At 39.3% G+C, this 26,478-nt stretch overlaps 2 protein-coding genes across 3 annotated transcripts in view; both read right to left on the bottom strand.

Annotated features, from left to right (window-relative positions):
* kcnab2a (potassium voltage-gated channel, shaker-related subfamily, beta member 2 a) overlaps positions 1-11,384 on the bottom strand; it is a 156,006-nt gene extending 144,622 nt beyond the window's left edge. For both annotated transcript variants that reach the window (XM_036559208.1, XM_036559210.1), the window contains exon 1: positions 11,251-11,384. The gene's annotated coding sequence lies outside the window, so the exon portion shown is untranslated. The remainder of the gene's footprint in view (positions 1-11,250) is intronic.
* Positions 11,385-11,681: 297 nt separating this feature from the next.
* park7 (parkinson protein 7) lies at positions 11,682-22,908 on the bottom strand. The gene is made up of 6 exons (XM_036559882.1): positions 22,734-22,908; positions 20,117-20,218; positions 18,632-18,691; positions 18,101-18,170; positions 12,716-12,802; positions 11,682-12,178 (listed from the first exon to the last, which is right to left on the bottom strand). Exons 1-6 carry the CDS (start codon positions 22,821-22,823, stop codon positions 12,018-12,020), a joined length of 570 nt encoding a protein of 189 aa, XP_036415775.1. The 5' UTR covers positions 22,824-22,908; the 3' UTR covers positions 11,682-12,017.
* Between the last annotated feature and the right edge of the window lie 3,570 nt (positions 22,909-26,478).

The following is a 26,478-nucleotide window of genomic DNA, read 5'->3' as shown; positions in this document are numbered from 1 at the left end:
TTGACTCTGTCTTCTAGCCAATGTTAATATCATTTGAAGACTCAAAAGTCACTCTCCTCTTCACAAAAGGAAGAAATTATTTAACTGAATATGAACATATTTATCAACAAAACTGCCCAAAGCCCAAAACGAACAAAACATACACACACTAACAAAATAAAAATGGAAGATATTAAAGATACTTTGGTGGTATAAGACACTAAAAACAGAGGTTTTTGCTGGGCCATGTGAAAATCCGAGGCTCAGCCCATTTTAGTAAAGAATTATTTTGGTATATTGTTGCTCCAGAATGTTTTATACATTAACCTGTGTGCAGTTGATACTTTTCTATTTTATGTGAGGTTTTACATATTAACAAAACATGTAGTGATTCAGCAATGGTGATTGGCATGTTTGAACATAGCAATAAAAAAGTGAAAACACTATTTGTAACAGAAAATGAAAAATGTGAGGAAAACAGAAATGTTTCCCCAATAACGACATTAAAGTCCTCTGCACACTTCTTCTCTTTTTTTTAACATCAATCTCTTCTACATGTGTCCTCGCAAACGTCCTGCGACTTTTTATATTCTTTAACAGATAAAGTATTTAACAAAACTGCTCACCTGACACCAAAAAAGAAACAATATTTTTAATATAAAATATCTGGCTAAAACACAGCGTTCTTTGTCATTTTGTTGTCCTATTAAACACTGTTAGAGATCTGCTCGGCTCTACACAATATTCAAACGTATATGTTTATATTTACACATTTTTTCACAAACATCGGGCTCTCAAATGAGTGATTTTTTATGTACACTGTGTACACTTTATGTACTTTTATGTAACCTAACTTCTAACTTTAACTCTTAAACTTGTAACTTTATGTGCTTTAAATAATGAGTCAACAGAACGTAACATATACTATTATACTTACGCATTTAATTCTGTGCACTCTAATGGCACACACTTTCTCATGTGTGCGTGCACTCTCTGTCTCTCGTACTTTATCTTTCTTTATAAATCTCTTCCGCACTTTTTCTACCTCTTTCTGTGTCTCTCTCTCTCTCTTTTTTGAGGTGTGCATAAAGTTAACATTCAGGGCTATTCAGCTATTCAGCCCCAGAAGCCAAGGCCAGGCCATGCCCTGCTAAAAAGGCAGCCCAGCGAGCTGTAGGCTACAAGGCAGATGGATGACGATGTTTCATAAAGACTAAAGCCCAACGCCATTTCTAATTTTTACCCCTACCCCTTGTTTTCGTGTGTCATCTTGTCCCAGTGGAACTGAGTCATAAGGGGTAGTGGTGGAAATCTTCCCTATGAAACGGGACCCTCAAATAAAAAAGAGCATTACTTCATTAACAGCTACTAACGCTGCTCTGTAGGCGACCCTGCCAGTCTGCAGTGACAGCAGAGGAGGGTAGAAGTTCAGCTCCTCACTGCTGTGCTTTAGTTACATTTAGGTAATCATATGACTTCAAAGAGGGGGGCAATTATTTATTATCACCCACCCCTAATTCTTCAGTGATATGAAGCTGAAGTCAGACATTCACCAGCTTCTTATTCAAATGTTCCTGTTCCACCTTAAATGGTGCAGCAGTTCTGACGCCTAAGACGGAACAGGAAATTTAGCTAGGTAGCTACCGAGACATTAGCACTATTAGCGATTTGTAATGCTTGTTTTGAAGAAAATGGCCATAATACATTAAAACAACATTAAACTAAGACAATACAATAATTTTTTACGTAGAAAATTCTCACATTTGAGGGTTTCTTTGGTCGCTTGTGCAGCCATCTTGCCAGTTTTTCTTTTTTCTCCTAACACTGTTTGGAGTGTGTCTCTGAAAAACCTCAGTTTGGAGGGCAATGTAGCTCTAACACTTCGCCCTACCTCTCTATCTCTACAAAAATTGGGACACCCTACCCCTAGACGTGAATGCGCAAAACAGAGGGGTAAGGGCTAAGTGGTAAGGGCAAGGGGTGAAATGGGATTGGGCCTAAATCTAATTGCTTCTAAATGTGAATCTTCACATTAACCTGAAAGGTCAAAATGGTTTAGTCACCCTTTCCTCAGAAAGTGTAGTCTGGTAATTATGTACAAGTCCAAGTACAACTTCCAAAGCCATAAAAATTAACCAATATGCTCATCCTTCAAACCTGTCATCACTCATTCCTTGGTGTCTGAACAGCATGGGCGGCATACTGTTGTTAAACGATTGCAAAATTAGTGCAAAAGATTGCATCGATGATGAAAAACAAAACAAAAAGCAGCACGGTCGCCTGAATTATAAGCCCCGCCCCCACGCCAGAATTCCAGCACAGTGCCGGAGAACTTTAAGCCACGCATTATGCCTTGAATGAATGGGAGTTAGCAGTGTGTGCAGGGCTGGTTTGCACTGGAGGAGCAGCATCTACCTAGCTTTACTTTTATGTCTCTAGTATTTCAGTGTCTAAATTAGTTACAGTAAGCACAGAACTTCTTGGTCCTCAAAGAAAAAAAAGTTTCTTCTTCAAACAAAAAATTCAATCTGGGGAATTGAATTAAGGGGTTGAAAAGACATGAAAAAAGGCTTTATCCTTGCCATTTTATTGACGATGAAGGTATGTTTGGTCTCTAGACCAATCAGAAGTTTGGACATGAAAACAGGACTGAATTTCAGCTTTTCAGACTGTTTAGCAGGAGGTATAGCACTGTGAAGCATCTAGCATCTCTCTTTTTTTTTACGTGTCAAAGACAACCTGAGTGAACTGTTAAATCTAAAAATCACTTGTATAAAACCTTTCCAGCAATGTGAAGTAGGTAAAACACCTCTCAACAACACTCTACCGCAAAAGAAATTCCAGAAGAGAAAAAAAAATATTGAATAATAAGTCTGGAAAAGGTGACAAAGCGATTTTTAAGGCTCTGGGACTCCACTGAACCACAGTGAGAAACATTATCTCCAAATGGAGAAAACTGAGAACAGTGGTGAATCTTCACAGAAGAGTCTGGCCTACGAGAATTCCTCCAACAGCAAAGTCATGACTCATCCACAAAAGTCACAAAAGCACCCAGACGTACATCTAGCTACTGCAGATCTAATAAATGCAGATCAGCATTCGTGATTCCACCACTAGAAAGAGACTGGGCAAAAACAGAATCAAAGGAATAGCTGCAAGGTGAAGACCACTACTACCCAAGAGAGACATAAAGGCTCGTCTCACATTTGCCAAAAAATACCTTGATGACCTCCAAAGAGTTTCTGAACAACGTTTTGTAGACATTAAAGTGGAACTTTTTGGACAACAGGGTCCTGCTATGTCTGATGTAAAGCTAACCCAGCATTTCACAATAAGAACAAATAACTACAGTGAAACATGGTGGTGGTAGTGTGATGGTACAGGGCTGCTTTGCTGCTTCAGGGCATGGATGACTTGCCATAATTGACAGAACCATAACATGCATTCTTTGCCAGAAAATCCAGCATGAGAATATCCAGCCATCAGTCCATGATCTGAAGCTCAAGCACAACTGGGTTATGGGGCAGGACAATGATTGGAAGTGCAACTTCATCTCTGAATGTCTCAAAAGAGACTAAATTAAGGTTCTAGAGTGTCAAAGTCAAAGTCCTGACTTGAATCCTATTGAGATGCTGCAGCAGGACCCCAAACAGGCAGTTTATGCTCCAAAGTCCTTCAGTGTGGCTGAATTACAACAATTCCCAAATTCCTCCACAGCGATATAAAAGACTGATCTCTAGTCTTTTATGGGGAAGCGTTGAGTTGCGGTTGTTGCTGCTAAAGATAGCACAACTGGTTATTAAGTTTACGGGCAATTATTCTTTTTTTTTAACACGGGTGATATGGGTGTTGCAAAAGTTTTTTTCCTTTAATAAATAAAACAATCACTTTCAAAATCAGTTTTGTGTTTCTTCATGGTTTTGTTGTCTTATATTACAACTTGTCAGAGGATCTGAAAGTAGTTAGTGTGAAATATGCAAACACAGAGGAAATCATGAGGGGGCAAATAATTTTTCACAGCACTATAAGCCATTGCCCTGGCATAGTCCATCACCCGAAAGACAAGTTCCAAAAGTAAAAATCCATTCATAATCGCCATAGGGATTTTCATTTTTACCCATCATATTTTATCCAGCCAACGTAGACTTACCATGAGCTACAGGACTGTGAGATGATGGTATTATACTCCCAATTAAAACCAGTCAGTGTTGAGTCAGTCTGGTTTCAACTTTGTTTAAGAAAATTCACATTTTATTGCCTCATTCCTCTTAAAGAAATACATTACCCATCTGCCTAAAGCGAGTTCCACCAATCAGGGATGTCGCTGTTACCATGGTGATTCAAACAGAAAAGCACAAAACACAGCAGCATTCGTCAGCCAGCTGCAGCCGTGTGGTTTCACTGTCAGATATGATGTGTTTATTTAGAGACAAGGAAAAGAGAGTTCGGAGGGCTGAAAATCAGACTCCGGCCACACAGAGGAGTGTGGTTTGTGTGTGTTTGTGGGAGGGGGGGAGCTGGTTGGTTCTGTCAGAGTTAGTATGAAATCTAGGGCTGTGGAGGGTGGAGGGTTTTTGCGGATAAACATTGTGAACTCGTCACAGGCCATGTTATAATGTCACGCTGCAAAATATATAAAACAATTTAGAGACAAGAATGTCCTGAATACGCATTTATGCAATTTTAAAATTACCAGCTAATGTGAAAGGTGAACGCCTTCTTTCCCAGATTTGTCTGTGTCTGTGTTTCAGGAATGACAGGAGGCTTTCACAAACATGGAAATATTTCACAAGTGCACTGCCATCTATAAAGAAAAGCTGTGGTAGAAAAGTTGGAAGTAAAATAAAATTAATTAATAAAAAATCACAAAAAAACTCTCACTCTCCTCCAGTCTAATCTAACACTAGCCTCCCATAAAAAGTCAATGCACAAATGACAAGCTTAATGTTTCCAATGCCAGAGAATGACAAAAATCCACCTTTACTTCACACATTAATGCAGCATCAAACTCTCTACACCTTCAGGCTTCCTTTCAGTAACTTTATTTGCCCTTTAAAGCCACTCCAATGAGTAAAATAAGAAGACAGGACATAATGATTAATAAATTTCATAGAGGCAAACAAAAATCATTCTTTTGTAAGGTTCACTGTACCACGACTGTTAAGGAACGTGACAGCAAAGACTAAAAATGGACCATTAAAACTATAATGATAAAATTCAAATATTATATCTACACAAACCTACACTACATATAATAATAATAAAAGTTATATCTACAATATATTCACATGATTGCAAAAGTTTGCAGAAAAAGGAGTGAAAGTGATTCAAACCATTCGCAGAGCTTTGTGGGTTATGTAGTTCATTCTGACACTAAACTTAAGTGTACAGTCCTGTAGCTTTGCCTTTTTGTTCGTTTTTTTCTTTTTGTTCTTTTTTGCTCTGATTTAACTTTTATGGCATCATGATTTATCTGGTAGCTGACTGGTTAAAGGCTTAAAACTCCTTATTTAAAGATTTTTTTAAAACGTCCATGAGAAAATTACTGGGATTTTCAGTTCCGTAACCAGAGCCGCTGAAATAAAGGGCAGTCATTCTTCAGCTCTATTGTGTGTCCATGCCAATACATATAAAACGTAGAGACTGTGACTAAATGCACCTGGATTATCGATACAAAGGAAGATACCATTAATATGTAGTGTTACAAATGCAAACAAATGAATAAAATGTAGATATTTCAGCACTGCAGCCTAGTGTCACCTAAACATTAGGCTCTTTCAGATAACAATAAATACATAATCAAATATTGGTTGAAATATTGGTCAAATCTAAAAAATTTCTTTGATGCTTATTTTTTTTTCTTGAGTAAATATCTGCCGATACCGATTTGATTCTGATATCCTCGTGCACCCCTAGTTAAAAGTTAGAAAAACTAAACGTCTCTGCCTGATCAGGACTGTGTGGGTAATTCTGACTGCACAATGATTGACAGTGACGTAGCCATGGCAACATAAACCTATGGTTCTCAAACTGGTCCTCAGGGACCCCAAAGTGGCCCACATTTTTGCTATAATCCACCTTGCAACACAACGGGATTCATGCCAATAGCTTAAAGCAGGGGTGACCAAACTTTTTTCAAAGGGGGCCAGACTGGACCATATCAAAATATTTGAGGGGCCAGCCAAAATGTTATTCATAAATGATTCACAATATTAATTTTCATATTCAAAATACCACCGTGTAGGACAGTTAACCAAATAGAACTGACCGCCTTGTCAGTGATACATTCTTTGGCGATGGCCTGATTATTGTGTAGAAAATGAGGTTTCCATGCACTAATGTGTTTCTGCCACAAAACAGAACTCGTTCAAAGCTGCTTTTATTGTTGAATGCACTCATTTTTTTAGAGTGAGAACACAAACTCACTCAGTGCACCTCAGGTTGATAAGAGCCTTTGACAAATTGATTACAGAGCAGCAGTAAATTGCGACTAAAGTGTTAAGCATATTCATATTTATGTTTTCTTGTTCACAAACGTAGTTTGTGAGAAATTTTGGCTGATATGTCACGTTGTCTATATCAAATAAATGCAACAATGGCATCAGAATAGCATTAGAGAATCTATGTTATTAACAGAGAGAAGAAACAGTGATTTTGCGTCGTTAAAAGGTTAACTCTTGTGTGGTGTTGGCGTCTGTGGGAGCCATTTTCAATGTTTACCAAAAGAAAAATGACGCAATTTATTATTATTTCAACCTCAGATTCTTGGCCTTTGTTCATTTTCTGTGAAGAACATATAAAATAACCCATTTTTCCCAGTGTCTTCACTCTGTTCACCCCCCACACATTTATATTACACATGTGGTGTTGGGTGAACCCGCGGGAATAAAAGTGTGGAGGTGCTGTGTCCTTCTTTGTTTTTCTCCAACATGGCCTGCTGTTAGTGTGTGTGTGTATGTGTGTGTGTGTGTGTGTGTGTGTGAGGGTGGACAACATAGACAGGCTGCTGACTGGCTACAGTCGCTAAAGGAGAACCCTATGCTGACCACTTGTGATATTTTAAACATCTGGTATTTTTACATAAATTGTTATGACTGTATTTATTTAAAAAACAATAAGGTGGTGGGTCCCTCAGCCCACTGAGTAACAAACACGTCAACAGCACACAAGGGTTCATATTTAATGAACTGCTGAATTTGCTTAGATAAGAAGTTGCTGCTGCGAGAGGAGGGTAGATTCCACCTATGCAGTGTCTCGTACCTCTCATCCCTTGAGATTTCTGTAATGTTCACGGTTTGTTCTATCATGTATTTTGGTATTCATTAAACTTCATTAATCTTCTAAAACTATGAGAAACATGCACTTACTATGGTTTTAAAAGAAAAAGTATTCTGATTTCTATCTAACCTAGATGGTCGGTTCTCACTGTAAACTTTGTGCTTTTCGGCTCTAGTCGAGACTGTCAGTCAGTAAATTAATTGGCAGGTCTAGTCAGACACAAATGCCAATGCTCTTAGCTACCTTTGTTAATAAAGCATGGTTCAACATGCTGTAAGTTTACGGGAAGTTTGCCGTTTAAAGGAATAAGCTTTACAGCCCCATTAAGTCAAACACATAGGATAAGTCTAGGTAAAAACAAGTGTGCGTAACTGAAACAGCCTTTAAAAATATCTACTAAAGTGCCAGCACAGCAAAAAAACTGTGTTTTGTCAGTAACCAGCTCGTACAAGACTGTGTTATTTCTAGCGTGCTGTGTTATTTAGATCTACCACAATAAAAGCTCAATTTAATCATCTATTTGTATTTTTGCAATAACTGTGTACCAAGTACTAAAACCTAAACAAGGCTGTTGGACTTTCTTCAGTCAAACCTTGAACCATTTAGCTTTAGAAAACTACTTAAGAGTCTCTTCACACACAGGCTCTCTCTTCTCCTGCTCTAAACATTGAAAGGGGAGATCCAATCAGGGGATGCACTGAAGAGTTCTGTAATTGCATCATTTAACCAATGACTCAGTCTGGATGATCTCACCCCGCTTTACAAAGACAGTCTGGCCGCCGGCTCGCTACTGTACAGCTACTCAAGCAGCAAAATGCTAGCCTGTATGTGCCACATCTCAAATGTTAACATTCTAGAAATATCTCTCAGGAAATCACGAGGGAAGGAAGAGGAGGGGACGGCGCCTTGATATAATTAATTCAACGATAGTACTGGATAGTTTCTGTACAGCACTTTTGGAGGTAACAAGAATTATCCCAAACTACAACTCTTAGGCCAATGGTTACTAAAGTGCTACATTAGCCCAAACTATTCCATTAGTCCAACAGCACTGTTAAAACCAGTAGCAAGTTCACAGCAAATGTCCTTATTAGAAGCCTTAAATAAGGCTATATCAATTATTTTATTAGACAATCAGTCTTTGAATGGGAAGTTTCAGCTTCTTCCATCAGTCTCTTGTTTGGATGTCTGAGCACACAGACACTAAAAACTCTTCTCAGCACGAGTTCACTGTTAAATGACGGATACAGTTGAAACGTAACCAATACTGGCTTCCCTTATGTATGTTCTCTCTCTCTCTCTCTCTTTCTGTTTTTAATTGTATGTTTTTACTGATTTTGTTTTCTTAAAGTCACTTTATGTGCACATACTATGGACGCATACCAATTTTCTCCTTGTGAGATAATAAAGGAGAAATGACGGGGTCCACATTGTCACTCCCAGATCAAAGCACTCAGGAACACTACCTGGTAGGCTTGGTGCTGTGTTTGGTTCGGGGGAGCAAAACATATAGACTGTCCATATTGGGTGCCTAAAACTGGATTGCGAGTGAAACAACGCTCTTTTTGCAGGACCATCCATAGACATAGAGTGCGTTTACATGCACTTAATTATCCGATAACTGCAGAAAATCCGGTTTTGTCAGTAATCAGATCAACACTTTTACATGCTCTTGAGCCATCAGATAATGGGAAAAACTCCAGGTCTACATGAGTCAGGCAGTAACCGGATTTCTGCTTTGCAACCAGCCAATAAACTCACAGAAGAAGACGTGACGTAAACGTAACATAACACTCCAACTTCATGTATCATTTAGAAGATTAAAAATATTTAACTTTTTTATTTCGTGTTTAGTTTCAGTGCAGCTCCAACAATGTTTTGCTCCTTCTTGCAACATCCACTGTCTGTTCTTGCGCATGCGCAGACTAAAAAAATCCAATAGAAATCCGAGTACAAGTTGACATGCACTGAGAAATCTGATTACTGAGCTAAAATCCAGCTCTATTTATCGGATTTCTTAATCGGATTTCTAGATTGGAGTATGGTGCTTACATAACAATTTGAATAATCAGATAACTGCAGAAATCCGATTATGATCGGATTATTGAGTGCAGGTATATGCACTCATTGTTGCTCCCAACACACCAGAACAAAGCACTCAAGAACAATGAATAGCTGGTAGGCTTGGAACTGTGTTTGGTTCACAGAGACTGTCCATATTGGATGCCTAAAACTGGACTGGGAATACTGCACAATAAACATCTCACATCAAAGTCTTGTGCGTAAAACTACTCATTTTAAAGAACCATCCATAGACATAATTTTGGGCCAAAAGCAACTTATTCAGTTCACCACTTATAAAGGACATAACTGATTTAACAAAGCCATCTATAAACCGTTGAGGCACTGTATCTGCACCTAAATATGGAAAGACACTGAAGATGGCCAAACAGCCTTTCTGGTGTTTGATGTCCTAATCTGTTTTCTTTAAGCAACAAGAAGCAACTTTAATAATGGAAACTGCAGAGCAAGGACAGTCTGGTTAGGAATGCTGATCATATGTGCTCTTGTTGTTTGGAGATACAAGACTCAGCAGGACTTTGACCTTCTGCATCAAGTCCTAAAACCTACAATATCAAATGCAAGAAAGGCCCCACATCTTTATACACATACTGTACAGTATTTTGTCCACCACAACTGCTGTGCATGGTCAGCACTCTGGCCTACAACTTCTGATACTTCTCACATTTACAAAAGCATTTAGGCATCCCTTCTAATTAGTGAATTCAGTCAATTTAAGGTGCATCAATCACTGACACAAACACAGCTTGTATAATCTCCACAGAAAGGCACCCTCAACAGAATATAAAGGTCACCATGCTCAACGCCAAGCGTTGGGCTGGGGAGTAGTGGAACAGAACTAATCATCCAACATCAGTACCTCACCTCACTAATGCCCTTGTGGCTGAATGCATTCAAATGCTCACAGCAATGTTCCAACAACTAGTGCAAAGCCTTCCCAGAAGAGCAGAGCCTGTTGCTGTAGAGAAGGAAGGGTGGGGGGAACTCCCTGTTAATGCCCCAGATTTCGGAAGAACCGTAGGAGGAGCAGGTGTCTGCAAACGTTTCGTGTAGGAGCTTTCAGCGCTGAGACGGAATAAAGTTGCAGAAAAGGAGTCAGAGAGCAAATCATGATGTGGTCTGAGGCGGTGGAGAACACTTCAGCTCACCTTCCTGTTCTGCACAAAAACGAGCAGCTAACTTACACGCAGTCCTGCACAAGTGTGAAAACTAGCTTAGCCAACAGTTACGAGTGTTTCTCGGCAGCTTCAGTGCATTTCTCTGAAGCTCTGAAGGGGAAAGGGGAACTTTGGCTAGACTGCATAGCTAATTAACCTACTTTATACACGATCATTTTAGACAGGGTAAAAAAAAACCACGTACCAGTGACAAGTAAAGTTAAACTGGGCGTCAGGTTAACCCTAACTGAGCTTATTTACTCTCACTCTTGCCAAATTAATCTTCAGTTATGCCCCTTGTCTTCATTATACCTTTAATGTAGAGTCGAAAATCGTACTAAAGCATTAATAAAGCCTCAAATCCAGAGCCCCGCTTGAGGTAATGTTAGGTTAAGTTACTGATGCTACGGGTCACCACAGAAGCTCCTACACTCGTTTGACTCAAAACGCAGTAATGTATCTCGCCACATCACAAAGTGTTGGATTTGTGGTAAGTATTATTCACTTAAACTTACAAGAACGCCAAATTATCTGATAACACTTAACCTAGGTTAGCTAACTTGGCTCTGGTTAACCGCCAACCTCAAGTGCTCGCGCAACGCAGATCTTCCGTTGGGATGAGTGAGGTAACGTAACGGTAGCTAGCGTTAACGTTAGCTCACCAAACAGAGTTCACGTCGTGACTGATAACAACTTTCGCAAACAACGGGAGGACCGTGGAGTGACTGGCCGGTATAACCCACACCACACTCACCTTACAGGACGAAAAACAGCATCTAAACCCGGGATTTCGGTCACCTCTGGATTTCCACAAAGAAGCTCCGTCAACCCGAAAACGTCGAGGCGGGGAAAACTCTCAGTTTTGCCGCTTCGCACCTTCGTTCCACGCGAGGGACGCTCTCATTGGTCGGGTCAAGGACGCCGGCGACTGATGGACGTGTCTCATTGGCTGCGGTAACTGCCTGTCTCCGACGAACACGGTTTCTCTGACAAATGGCTAACAAGTAAACAGCTAGACCCGCCCACTGAAATCGCATTGCAGCGCTGCTATTGGCTTACGACGCGCTTTCAAACCGTTATTTTCGACGCCTCCTGCTTTTTACACGGTCCCTAAAAATGCGTTTTACTTTATGAAATGACAGTTTTTTCATTAAGTATCACAAATAAATAACTACTGTTCACCACTTAATGCCATAAACATTACATTGTGACTTTATTATAATTTGCCATGCTGTCACAGGACTATTCTCAAGGTTTTGCATAAAAGCTTATAATTCCAACATAGCAAAAATAAGGATTTTAAGTGCCAAAGTCATCTAGACATTAGTGCCAAAATGTGCATCAAAATAAAGTTTTTCTGACATGTTATGCTCTTATTCCTCTGCTTTACTTCCAGGGAAGTTCTGAAAAATCAAAATTCTGCTCCACATAAAGGATTACTGTAAAATAACTGGGTTTCACTGTTAAATTCAATGGACCTGTTGATCCACAGTGAAAAGGTTATTAATCAGTGCATTATGACTAATCTTTAAGGATTAGGGGTGCTTTGACTTGAGCAGCCACTTCGGCACCCATAAGATCCTCTACTATTGCCAGGGCAAATTCAAAGCTGGTGCCCGGACCTCGGCTCGTGATGAGTTGGCCGTCCTTTTGAACACGAGCCTCCGAGTACTTGTAGTGATCTGAAAGAATAGCACAGCAGATTGACACAATGTATATGAGTTCAAAGATGTAAACAAACGTAAGTGTAGATTCATAAATAAGGTCAAAGTAAAATATACATAAAACATATGTAACATTTCTGTACTGGGCAGAGGTCATTTAAAGGAGTTGAAATGAGGTATTCACAACAGCACCCTCTGCTGGAACATTCCCCTATTTTCAACTTCATACAAATTCACCTTGTGTCTCAACTGGTGCAATAAAACATGGCTCCACGACTATTAAAGTTGCAGTAAGACTATATAACGCTAATCGGTAAGGATAAGACTTTTCTTCATTTTTAAAGTTAGCCTTTCATTTGTTGATAAAACTAATTAATTAGTCATGTGTCAATAGGTCAAGTGGCTGGTTACATGAAAAGCACTGAGCAACATAAATTTTACGTAATTATTAGCAAATTCTTAAAATATGTAATGTAATCATATCAGGAGAAGATATATTGAAATGAAATTATGCTGTGATAAAGGTGTAAAAATGTGTTGAGACATGGGTTTTACCTCCAGTCATCATTTTGTCCTTAGCACCTGGGTGGGTGGTGACTGTGCTGCCGTAGGCAATGCCATGAGCCAAGAGCGCAGTGGGCCCTGAAACCAAAAACCATTTACATTCAGTCCCAGAACATTCAATCACCAGTTGGGAAGAATACTCAGAAAAAGTAGTTATTGCTGAGCACCAAGTACACTGATCTAAATTATTCAGTAGCACAATCTGTTACAATTCATAAGGCACATGGGAAAAACTTTGATGTTGTAAACTGTACTTAACTCACACTGTTGCTCACTGTTGATGGCTGCCATTTTTGTACAAGTATTCTTCTGTTAAGTGAATATATATATATATATATATATATATATATATATACATATATATATATATATATATATATATATATATATATATATATATATATATATATATATATATATATATATATATATACATACATACATACATACATATATATATATATATACACATATATATGTGTGTGTGTGTGTGTGTGTGTGTGTATGTGTGTGTGTGCGCGCATTGTCCATTTTATCAGCTCCACTTACTACATAGGTGCACTTTGTAGTTCTACAATTACAGACTGTAGTCCATCTGTTTCTCTGCATACTTTGTTAGCCCCCTTTTACCCTGTTCTTCAGTGGTCAGGACCCCCATGGACCCTCACAGAGCAGGTACTATTTGGGTGGTGGATCATTCTCAGCACTGCAGTAACACGGACGTGGTGTTGGCGTGTTAGTGTGTGTTCTGGTCTGAGTGGATCAGACACAGCAGTGCTGCTGGAGTTTTTAAACACCTCAGTGTCACTGCTGAGCTGAGAATAGTCCACCGACCAAAAATATCCAGCCAACAGCGTCCTGTGGGCAGTGTCCTGTGACCACTGATGAAGGACTAGAGGATGACCAACACAAACTGTGCAGCAGCAGATGAGCTATCGTCTCTGACTTACATCTACAAGGTGGACTGACAAGGTAGGAGTGTCTAATAGAGTGGACAGTGAGTGGACACAGTGTTTAAAAACTCCAGCAGCACTGCTGTGTCTGATCCACTCAGAGCGGTGCAACACACACTAACACACCACCACCACATCAATGTTACTGCAGTGCTGAGAATGATCCACCACCCAAATAGTACCTGCTCTGTGAGGGTCCATGGGGGTCTACACACACACACACACACACACACACACACACACTAACTGATACTGATTAATATATACGTTTTTCCATTTTATTTTGCGCAATATTAACAGTAGTATAGAAAACAAAGATGGAAGTCTGAATTCTGCTTTGACAGTATGAAAAAATGCACGTCTTGTACAAAGACAAAAGTCACCTCTAGAGCTATATCAAATATGATATTGCCATAACCTATTGACATAATCCTGTCTAAAATTACACACATATTCAGTTTCCTTGCAGCTCTTCAGGACATATTTAGAAAAGGTCTAAAAATAATGGACTTTGTGCACTGGATTAACACTGGCAGCATGCTGACTCTGCAGTGAGCTCACCAAAGCACTAATAAAAAGAGAGGCCCTAACTATTGATTATGCACCTTGGCAGTCACCCAATGCAGTTTATGTATTACAGTTTCTCTGGCAGGGCGGATGCTGGCCAGTTTAACCCTGTTACATGACTCTCTTGTGCTGAGCTCAGGAATCCTGCACTTTCCCAAAGGTGGCAGAGGACACAAAAATGTCCTAAAGTTTAATTCAAATCACGAGCCAGGCCTGCAGAATATGAATAAAATGTATTGCGATTATGTTACTACATACTATGACTGTAATATGCCTTGCACTATATTACAAACATACTGGTGAACAATTATTGTCTCAAGGTTAAAGACTGGCCTGCATTATCTTTGACCACAATTATTTAAGATATGGCTGCACAACTGCTTCTCAATCATTACAACAATATTGGCTTTTGTGATACTGATTTTGCAGAAGGCTGAAATATGCAAATTAGCCCTCTAACTAATCACAGTGTTATTTACCATGTGCTGTGGGCATCTTGAACACTTCCAAATGAATATATTTCGCTGTTGTCAGAAGAAAACCTCATATCTCCAAAATGGTAACTTTACAGGAGAAGTAAAAAACCTACTTTACTTTTAATGTAAGTCAAAGGAACCAGACTTTTCTACAAGTAATTTTGGGTCATTTCTTTCAGTCCATTCATCATGAAATTTACACACAATGTTAAGAGCAACAGGCATTTTCAAATTATGTCAAAAACTGAAAAACAACAAAAATGGAGATACAAGGGTTTCTTCCGACAACAGCATTATGTTTTTTATGAATGCCGCTTTTCATGTAATCTAACAAATGTAAATTATTTTGGCCCATATAACACAAGACAGTTTTTAACTGTGTTATAGTTATTGAATCGGCAGTCTGTTTTTAATACGTTGCAAGGAATATCGCAATGATGATATGCAGCAAAACACTCACAAAACTGGTACTTTCTCCAAATCATGCAGGCCTAGTCTCAGGCTTAGCCATTAAGTTCATAGCTCACCAAAAGAAATTTGTGATCCATCACCAGAAAATCGTGAGTTCGATCCCTGTTGATGCCACAGCTACTCATGGCAGGGAGTCTAAGAGGACGCGCGCCCCCCTCCCTGCCCCCCCCCATCACTCAGCATGATGCCAGTCAACACAGGCATCTGTTAGCTGATGTAACTGAATCGGCAGTTGACATTATAGCTGTCCAGTGATGTTGCGTTAGCAGCAGTTCAAAAAGATGTGAAGGCTGACTTCACATGACTTGGAGGCAACTTGCGCTAACCTTCACCCTCCTAGTTGTATCATGTGTTGTGGGAGACATAGCGAGCAGGTGGAATTGGAAACAACTAAAATGAGGAGAAAACAGAATTTTAAAATTGCAGTGATTTGTTTGAGGGTTTATGTATGTATCTGCAAGCCTTCATGATATCACTAGTTCTCAGGCCTACAGTCGTATGCACATGTTTGAACACTTCTGGTCTCATTACATGTTTTGTTGATTATCTAAGTGAAAATAAGTTAACATATCCTCCACAAAGAACACACTAATGCACACCTTAATGCACAACTTCTATTTGTTTGTTGAATTTAACATGTTTGGAAAAAATGATCAAATATAACTTATCATTTATATATAAATATATGCCATTACTTTTGCACAGACTGCATTGTATATTTCACCCCCCATGTTAAATTCAGCAAATAAAACAGTGATCGTGCATTCAATTGTGCATTAGTATGTTCTCTGTAGAGGATGTGTTCATTTACTTCCACTTAGAAAATCAACAAAAGATACTCTAAACAGGGGCAAACAAATTTAGCATAGAACTGTATTTTGCACTGACAATTAACAGACACTTTATTGTGATGACCATGATCATACAGTTATTGCACTCTTTGGCAGTGGAGAGCTGACTCTGTTTGCCCGACGGCCTTCAAAGTTCAGCGCCTTCATCTGTTTTTCCATGACAGTTTGACACGCGCTTATTGATGCAGCATATTAAGAGCACATGCTATAAAATAAGCTGGGCCCTGTGAAGGAACGCCAAAGGAGCCACTGCTCACTCATTAGAGACTCCTAAGGGAACCCGAGTGATTTTCTAGGACACTCTCCAGGCCACTCCGCAGTGGCACGTGGGCACACTGGCCTCATTCACCATGTCCTTCCAGTGTCCTTCACCAGCTCAGCCGATAGCACATACAGATTGAATGGCAACATATTTCTCTTTCAAAATGCAGATACCTATTTCCTCTTTCTCAGAGGTGGGTGATATGGTAAAAATGTAATATCATGATACTTTAAGAACTTTTTACAACACACAATATGTTATGATATATAGATTTTTTCTATCATCTGATAAATTGAAAAAGACAAAGTAGTGCCACATTAAAAAATACTATCAAACACTGTATACAATGATACATATTCGACATTTCACACACTGTGCTGCACCGAGTCCAATTAAACAGGACTAAACAATGCTGTCTTTGTAATCAAACATGCAGTTGGGAGATGTTTTTAATTACTGATGATATCTACGATATGCTCACAAAAGTATATCACGATAATGATAAATACTGTCATATTTCCCAGCCCTACTCTTACTATTGCTGCCTAACAAAGCACAGATTTTTAAGCTACATTTTTAGGTGTGTTTAAGCCTTAAAAAGCTTAATGGTATTAAAAAGCCTAATTATTTAAACGTAATAGCATAACTGCTACATTAATTACACAGTTACATAATAAATTACATTTTCATTTGTTTGATATTATCATCATGTTTGAGTCTGCACTTCCAACATTTTTCTAAAGTCAAACAGGGACAAAATGACTGTATACACAATAACATTTCATAACATTCAAATCATAGTAAAATATCTCCTCTTCTACTTACAAACACAACTGACGATTCATTCAGAAGTTCTGAATTTTTATGCGTGTTTCAATGAGATACAAGTGAAAATCAACTCCTATAAAAGAATATTACACTGTAAGGGCCAATCAATGGTGGAAAATACTTACAGGGTTAGTAGAATTCTACTGTAATTTTAAATTTCTGCATAATTACAGTGATAAGATGTAAACCATGTCATTTGGACTGTTTTATGTGAAATGCCCCGTTCGAGAAAAACTCATATTTTGGATAATACAATGGCTATATTTGTGTTGTTGACCTTGGTTCCTATCAAAACCATTGTAAAGAAATCTCAATCTGTTAGTTACTCTGCAATAAACAATTCCACATCAAACCACTCTCTCAGTGACTTTTTACATCTCAATGACTGAATTAAGAAATTCTGAAACAGTAACAAACTCAAATTTCAAACAACTCCTAACAATTAAACAATCTATTCAATTGAAATATTTAATTTTCTTTGATTTTTCTCTTTGAAATCAGTTGAATTCTTAAGAATGAATGAAATATTAGACATCAAATTATATACATGTAAAATTTATCTGCTAAAACTTTTACTTTTTACATTAATTTACATGAGTATGTTTAAATTTCAATGCCTTTTGACCTTTAGCCAAGCATATTTATTGATCCATACTTCCACTTTACATGTTTTGACCGATAAAGCTACTTTCACTCCAGTATAATTTCTCTGTACTTTTCCCACCCCTGGCGTCTTCTAATAGTTAATTCTGTCTGGTTGAAAGTAATTAAGTTGAGATTGAAAGTAGTGTTGAATTCATCAAAATTCATCATTCTGAGGCCAAGAAAATACAAACTTCAACTACCATCAACTAACAAGCATAGTGAATGGGTAATCTTAGTCACTGCTCATCCTGTACTGTACAGTCAGTATAATTGTTTTCAAGGCAGGTTAATGTGTGTCCGGGACGCAGCGGATTAAACAGTACCTGCACAGATGGCGGCAATCAGCCCCTTCCTGCCCTCCTGCTCCTTCAACACCTCTTTCACAGCAGGAGACTACAAAAGGGAAGACACAAACACCGTACACAATGAGTCACCGGAGAAATACCACTGGCATTCGCAGCATCCTATGAGAATATTTCCATAAGTGCACAGACCTTATGTTATCAAGCATGCTGCTATACAACATACTTATTTTGCAATATATTATAATATGTAAAATATCCAATTTTTATATTGTAAAATCAGAGACATATTCTCACTGTTGAAAGAAAAACTTGCATCTATGCAACAGTAACTTTGCAGGAGAAAGAAAAACATTCTTAATTTTAATTTTAATGTACAGTAATGTAGGTAATTTTGGATGACCTATTTTATGTGAATTTAACATTATGTTAAAGTAATGCTTTTAAACAGCACACAAATAAACTAAAAAGTGTTTTAAAAAGCCAAAGAAATTGAGCTACATGGTTTTTATATGTCAGTGATGTTATTATTGGTGAGAAATAATTTCCTACCTCAGAGAGGTTCTGGGCACCAAGTAGTCCTCCAGGCAAAAGGATGACATCATACGGACCCTGAAGAGTAACGAATTCCACGTTATTGATTTCAACTTTCAGTTTACCAATAAAACGTGTGGGAATTGATTACATCTTAAAAAGATCTGAAGTACTGCTGATTTATTATAGGGCACACATCGATCACCATTACGCTGCATATGTAATGCAATTTAACGCTGAACTTTAATTTGTAGTACTATGAATACAAATATACATTTTTCCATGACTGTACTTCATAAATAAGTGCAAATATATTTTTATTTCATGCACAACAAACCAAACATAGTGAATATATGAATACAAAAAAATTAATAAATAATAAACAAAACATTGCAGGGAAAGTACAAAAAGCCCCACTTTCCCAATTTGATTAATTCATATTTAGGTAGGTTTAGTGCTTAAACAGAAAGAAAGCAAGTAAAAAAGGTATTAAAGATACAGAACACACGAGGGAAGATACAAAGAAAGGTGGCCAGGCTAGGCTTAATTAGGACAGCAGTCAAAAACAGATCATTGTGACAGGAAGTGGACTTCAGCTAGGCTCAGGTTATGTGGCAGACAGTAAGGCTATGTTCACATTACCAGGTTAAAGGGGCACAAATCCGATTTTTTGCCCTAATGTGACTCAGATCTGATGTTTTCTGGGCTGTGTGGACACACAAATCTGATCTTTTCAAATCCGACCTGAGCCACTTTCATATGTGATCCTAGATCGGATACGTATCTGATTCGTGGTCATGTGACCTTAATGTGACGCTCAGATCAGAGTTCATGTGCTTTTTTTCCACTGCGCGTGCGCCATCATTCAGCGTTACCATGGCAGCAGTGCCGAACAGAAGTTAAAGCCTGTAAACGGTGGAAAAACAACACATCTCACCTTTTTCACCTTCGTCTCGCTCTAATAATGAAGCTGAGAGCTGATCAGAGTTAATTATCTTCTCAGCGAAGCTCGTTCTGCTCGTTAGTTTGTGCTGATGATGCACGTGATTCATTCACGTGACGTTACTGAGTAGGATGTGCGCATGAAGGTCATTTCAGGACACCAGTTCATTCGCATTAATGAATGATCTGAATCACTTACCTAAACGAGTGTGAACCATCCTGTCAGAGAGATCGGATTTGAGCAAAAAATCGGATTTGAGCAATGAGGCTTGTAATGTGAATGCAGCTTTACAGATACAAGGCCCTCTGTATGAAACTGTAAATTGGCTTAATTACGTTCTGTAGAAAGCAGGATGTCGGTTGTTGGAGAATCTGGTGAAGCACTACTGGAATTCGGGGTTATATTGAAAAGTGTTTTTAGTTCATTTTTTTTTACATACATTTAAAATGTATATGTATTCCAAAGTAGCTGCATCTGAAAGGTCATCAGTAGTCAGCAGCATGTCTTCTGAGTACTTTTTAAGACAATTTAAACTAGACTAGTGCTACAGACTTGCTAACCTTTTTAGAAGCTTCCTCAAGGCTTGAATCTGGACAGATAACGACATCACGGCTGCACTGGACTGGTTCCTTCCCCGTCAATCCTGCCACAGTAACAGCAATCTGTTAGACAGAAAAAGGCAGAGGCTTAGGCACATTACTGACCACTTGTTTCAAAGTTTAGCCACGAACATAAGTGGAACAACACAACCAGGATAACGTTGTGTACACCGAGAATTAATGCTTAGCCAAAGGTATTCAGTAACTAGTGTTACTGTGGACAGCAGTGGACAGCACAAAATAAAACATTTATTTTATCTATAAAAACACATTCATGAGTCACGCATTCTAATAACTGGGTCATCCTACATAAACGTCCACTTTTTTATCTATCCATAGGTAGAAAAAAAAAGTGATGAAGTGAGTCATTGATGTTACTGATCATCATTGGTGTTACACATGAAACACACAAAAGGTAACACCAGTGACATTTTTAATGAAAAATGCAATTTACAAAATGGCTACTACAGAACATCAAACCACATGTTGTCAATCATGGAATATCCACTAAAACATGTTATTAATCCATCTGTATTCTATTTTTGATATTTAATATTCTATTAAGAATAAAGTCGGTCACACCAGTGACTTCGGCTAAAAGCTTCATATGAAATCATGGGCTAAATGAGAAAATCTCTGATAAGTGAGAGACACAGTGGACTCACCATGTGCTTTTCTTCATAGATCCTCATAAAATAGGTAAAAGAAAGTCAAGTGATGTCATCAGTGTGATTTTTACTTCAAAATAAGAGATCTTTTGTTACGCATTAACACCAGTGAGATGACTCCTTGGGACCACAACTTTCATTATATATTTTAAAATATTTATTTGGCATTTATTTTCTTTATGTCATTTAAATCATACACATTATAGTCATGTATAGATTATTGCAGTTAAAATTGCAGAAAAAAACATGTTATTTACCTCAAAATATGGCCTCACCCTTTACACATGACTGTGAGGACGAGCACTTCCGTGGTGCTTGGAATTCTATATAATTGATTTAAACACCAATTTGGCGGCTCAAAAATGTGTAATTGTTAAAAAACTAATTGTTTTCTTTTAAAATACATGGTAACCCTAACATGTTTGTCAAGTGTAATATATCTGAAAACACTAGGGACACAAAAATGGACGCTTCCATAGAATGACTCAACTGCAGCACACTGGCATTGCCACTGTGAACCGTGTGTGTCTCAGATGGGAAGCTTGCACTGCTTTATGCACACAAAGTCATGTTTTAGAAATGTTTTAGGCCTCAAAAATAGGGCTTGATGGCCTGGGATTTTGGTTGGGACGGGACAGGCCAGGCAGAGAGTTAAAGAAAAGCAACAGTCATGCAAGGATGGGATGATGACCAGACATTCTGTCATATATCCAGACAGGCCTTGTAAGTAGTGAATTCAGCTACATTCAGGTGCACCTACTGCTGACACAGGTGTGCACACAGCTGGTATAATCTCCTTAGAAAAGCACTACCAATACAATGGAATGTTCTGGTGCACCTGCACATGAGCCTAAGGTCACCATTCCTAATGCCAGGCACTGGGGGTATAAAGCCCCCCAGCACTGAGGTGTGGAGCAGTGGAACTGCGTTTTCTGGAGGGAAATTTGTGGCATCTCTGGGATGAGTTGGAGCAGCATTTGTTATCATCCAGCCTCAATAGCTTCATAAATTCTCCCGTGGCTGAATGCAATCAAATCCATTAATCCAAACGAGATTTCATATCAAACTCTGGATGAGCAGGAATCTACAAACCTTTGGACACAGTCAAATATGCCCTCTTACTCATTTATACTGCAGTTAAATGAAAAAGGGAGTCAAGCTAAGTAGCACAAGTGCCAGTGAAAACCAAAGCCCATCTCACCATGACGGCAGCAGCAAACTTTGACATTTAGCTTGCAGCACTCTCTCCAGAGCCTGACCAGACTGTGTCCAGCCAGGAATCAATAGACAATAATGTAATCTGCCTGACACATTTAGCAGTACATCAAAGCTTGGCTAAGTGCTGGCTGACATATATGGCAGCACTAGTTACATAAACTTCACATTTCTGTGAATATGTACTGCTTTTTACTGCTCTTAGTAATTTCTAACGATAATACTGTCAAACAACCACATCTATCAAGCATTTGTACTGTTATCTTTTACAGTTACTTCCTAGCTGCTTTTTGGGGGTCATTTTGTTCTGTTCTGCTGATTCAGCACCTGCGCTGTTTTGCTGCTGTTCACTCACTTCATACAGCTACGAATTTACAATGAGCTCCAGCTTCTTGCTCGAATTTTCCGTTCCACCTTAAATGGTCCAGGAGGCACGTTCAAGCTCAAGCACGAACGTTCTAGCACTGCTGTGACGTTACTATTTAAGGTGGACCGGAAAATTCGAACTAAAAGTCGACGTCAGCCGCGCTCTGCAACAGCAGCATGATATCGAGATTATTCGCTGCTTTTGCGATAGCTGCGAACTTTCCATAGTAAGCAGAGCTTTTGCAATAGCTGCTAATTTGCGAATGGGCCCAGTGCTTTCAGAGCGTTTGCGACAGCTGCACATGTAAGGCAGTCAGGCAGCTACTAACCCCGGCTCTGCGCATGACATCCACCGGTATGACAGTCTCCATCTCCTCTGCGCCCTTCGACAAAATGACCAGAGCTCGTTTCGCAGCCATGGCTGGGTGGGCAGGTTCCTCTGTGGAGCAAAGAGCGGAGTGAGGAGCGCTACGGCTGCACAAACCAAATAAAAGTACCGCTTCCGTGACAGTGGGCTCATGGGAAGACACTGGGCAAGATTAAAGTCCTTGACAAACTCAAATGCAGTGTTTCTCACCTAGCCCTGTGGCCCACCTGCACTGCACAGCTATACTAAATCTGTCACATCATCATCAGTACAATGGGCAAAAAATACAAAAAAGGATTCTTGTTATTACCATTATTTTAATAAAATGCAAAACAGAAGAACGTACCTTTACCCAAAAACCTATAAAATTCTGTAACCAAAATGAAATGAAATACAACATAAGTACAGTGAACGTTTTCAGCCTATTTGGACAAATAGATAACAATATAAACAAGTGACACCTGCAATGTGGAAAAAGTAAGTACACAAGTATATATATACACTGATCAGGCATAACATTATGACCACCTGCTTGTTTCTACGCTCATTGTCCATTTTATCAGCTCCACTTACTATATAGGTGCACTTTGTAGTTCTACAATTACAGACTGTAGTCCATCTGTTTCCCTGCATACTTCGTTAGCCCCCTTTTACCCTGTTCTTCAGTGGTCAGGACCTCCATGGACCCTCACAGAGCAGGTACTATTTGGGTGGTGGATCATTCTCAGCACTGCAGTAACACTGACATGGTGGTGGTGTGTTAGTGTGTGTTGCGCTGGTCTGAGTGGATCAGACACAGCAGTGCTGCTAGAGTTTATAGACACCTCAGTGTCACTGCTGGACTGAGAATAGTCCACCGACCAAAATTATCCAGCCAACAGCGTCCTGTGACCACTGATGAAGGACTAGAGGATGACCAACACAAACTGTCCAGCAGCAGATGAGCTATCGTCTCTGACTTTACACCTACAAGGTGGACTGAGAAGGTAGGAGTGTCTAATAGAGTGGACAATGGTGGTGGTTCTTTGCTGCCTCAGGGTCTGGCCAACTTGCAGTCATAAAATCGACCATGAATTCTTTTTCATACTAGAGTCCTTGAGGTAAAAGTGAGGCCATCTGCCAAAAAAATTGAAGCTAAAGAAGTGGGCCTTCCAACAGGATAGTTGGAAGTAGATGGCAGAAACTGGTAGACAGTTATAAAAACACACCCACATAAAGTTGTTTCTGTCAAAAGGGCTAACACCAGTTACTGAAGCCAGGGGTGTACTCACTTTTTCACATGACTGTATATATACGCTGCATGGATATAGTAAGGTAAGATATGCCCAACCTGTGACGAGTGAGAGACACAAAGATTTTATTTTGCGGTTTTCTTTAGAGTAGTCTAATTCTGAGGGCCAATAGGGCGAGCTACAACACTTTTAGGATAATGTTGTAATAATAATTCCCCTTTCTGACCACTAGGCTGCAGTGTAGGCTGCAGTATTGAAGAGGTTCTGTTTGAATTCTGCGAAACCTAGTACTAAATTGCAAAAGAACACTGACCAGCTCTTCAAAAATTGGAGCCAAACTGTGTAGCGTATAAAATACATAAAAGGTTGGGACAATGAAGTGGGGCCACATACAGGCCCTTGGGTTTAAGTGGCAAAAGCAATCGGTTAACAAGAGTTTGTCATATAGCACACTTCTTCTATAATCAGAGTAGGGCTGATACACTGAAGGCAAAGTAAATAAGCAGTGGCACCTGAAACTAAAATTCACAATAGATGAGCTCAGAACTTTGTTTAGGACTACGTTTTTGAAGGTGTTCCTTCAGTGCAGGGGTGGAAAATACTTGAGTAACTGTACCTCATTATTGTTTTTAAGTATTATTTTGGAACACCTGTACTTTATTTACAGTATTTTAGCATTTAGGCAATGAAGGAAACAAGAGATAAGAGATAAGATCACTATTTACACCAGCTGAAAAGGCACATAACAGCAGCATGAAAAGCCTCAAGAGCCCTTTCTGCAAACCAGAGCAAGTGGCAGCTGCCATAGTGGCCCCCCCAATGGTCAGCCATCCCGGCGACCTGCACAGCACGAGCCAAATCCCTGGGATATACGGAGTCCTGGCCACCACAAGCGTCGCGAGGAGCGAGTGCCCGGGGGGTGCATCGTCCTGAGCACGGCAGGACTCCTCACAGCTCATCACATCAAGCCTGGCGCTACCAGGATGGTGACAGTAGAAATGGCACTTCTCTCAGCCGCCCTGCTAGCGATCGATGCTGGCGATGGTGCCGCTCATGCACACTGGAGCCCTGACTCTCTGTCTCAGCTCCACTGCTGGTGACTGACATGAGCTGGACGTTGGTCACCTTCCAGCTGTCTGATGTGCCTTCATCGGCGTGTGTGAGAACACCTAGTCGTAGGGATATAGATGAGCCTGTATCAATGAGCTTAATGTGATGTCTGCTGTGTATCTAGCACTGCGTCCAAAGTCCTCAGCTGCTGCTGATTCTTCAAGCTGGCTTTTCACGGCATTGTCTGGTGTGGTGTCCCTTTGTCCTGCAGTTCTGGCACACCAGGCACTCTGCTGTGGGTGCTCACTCAGGGGCCACATGACACGCAAGCACCTTCATGCAATGCTGTGCTGACTGCCTCAGTGTTTCCATGGCTTTTCTTTCAGCAGCTTCTGTCTTGCCGAATTCTCAATCATTGAGCCTCGCCGCACTGTCGAACCTCACTGTTTTTTTTTATTTACACCAGCAAAAAAAGACACACAACACAGTGTAAAACGCTGGGAGGGTAAACGCTCAAGACACAAGAAACAAGAAACCCACCCCAAACATCGCACAGCATAACATAATAATACAGTTAACACATATACACACCTTTAACTAATGAACAGGGTCATTAACACACACAACAACATTTAACGTCCTTCCTAGGAGGGGGAGGTGGAGCATGTGTAGTTTTGCTTATTATGCCTCTTCTGCGAACAAAAGAGATTTTTCTATTTTTCTCTCACCAATCAGTTGAATTCCTGTGTATTTGAATTTGTTGTTCATACTCAAACATTCATATTGTTGTACAAGGATTCTGGCAATAACTTTTAATTTGTGTAAAGATTAGTGTCATGGATTAATATTTACCACACCAAACAAAGAAAACTTTTAATTTTTTTTATTTTTTTTTATTTTTACCTTTTACTTTTAAAGTCGGTATAAACGTGGATCCGTTTTTTGACATTCATTGGCTCCACAATTCCACTTTTGGAGATGTGCTCGTAATTTCACTTAAATATAGTTTCTCTGTACTTTTTCCACCCCTGCTGAACTCTTTCTGTGTCAGTGTGGTTTCATTCACGGCCAGACTTTTGACATATTTGCATTTTCCTTAAAACTAGTCTCATTCTGAGAACTCTTTTATGGAATTGTTGCGATAATAATTCCACTCTCCAACCAGCAGAGCGCAGTGTAGGTTATAATATTGAAAAAGTCCTGCTTTTGTTCTGGCTAAATCAAGTACATAGTTGCAATAGAAGGCTGGTCAAGCCATCACCCAGTTTAAGCCAAACTATTCAGCTTATAAAATTTGAAACCAATTCTCTGTCCTATAAAAACTGTTAAGCTTTTATGAAAACTTGGGACTATGAAGTGAGGAGGTAGAAGATATGAGTACATGCTGTGATGTGGTTGATGTTTAACCACTAGAATTTTAAGCTA

Source organism: Colossoma macropomum, unplaced genomic scaffold (genome assembly GCF_904425465.1).
Source record: "Colossoma macropomum unplaced genomic scaffold, Colossoma_macropomum, whole genome shotgun sequence".
Lineage (NCBI taxonomy): Eukaryota > Metazoa > Chordata > Actinopteri > Characiformes > Serrasalmidae > Colossoma > Colossoma macropomum.
This window is presented reverse-complemented; position numbering and strand designations above follow the sequence as displayed.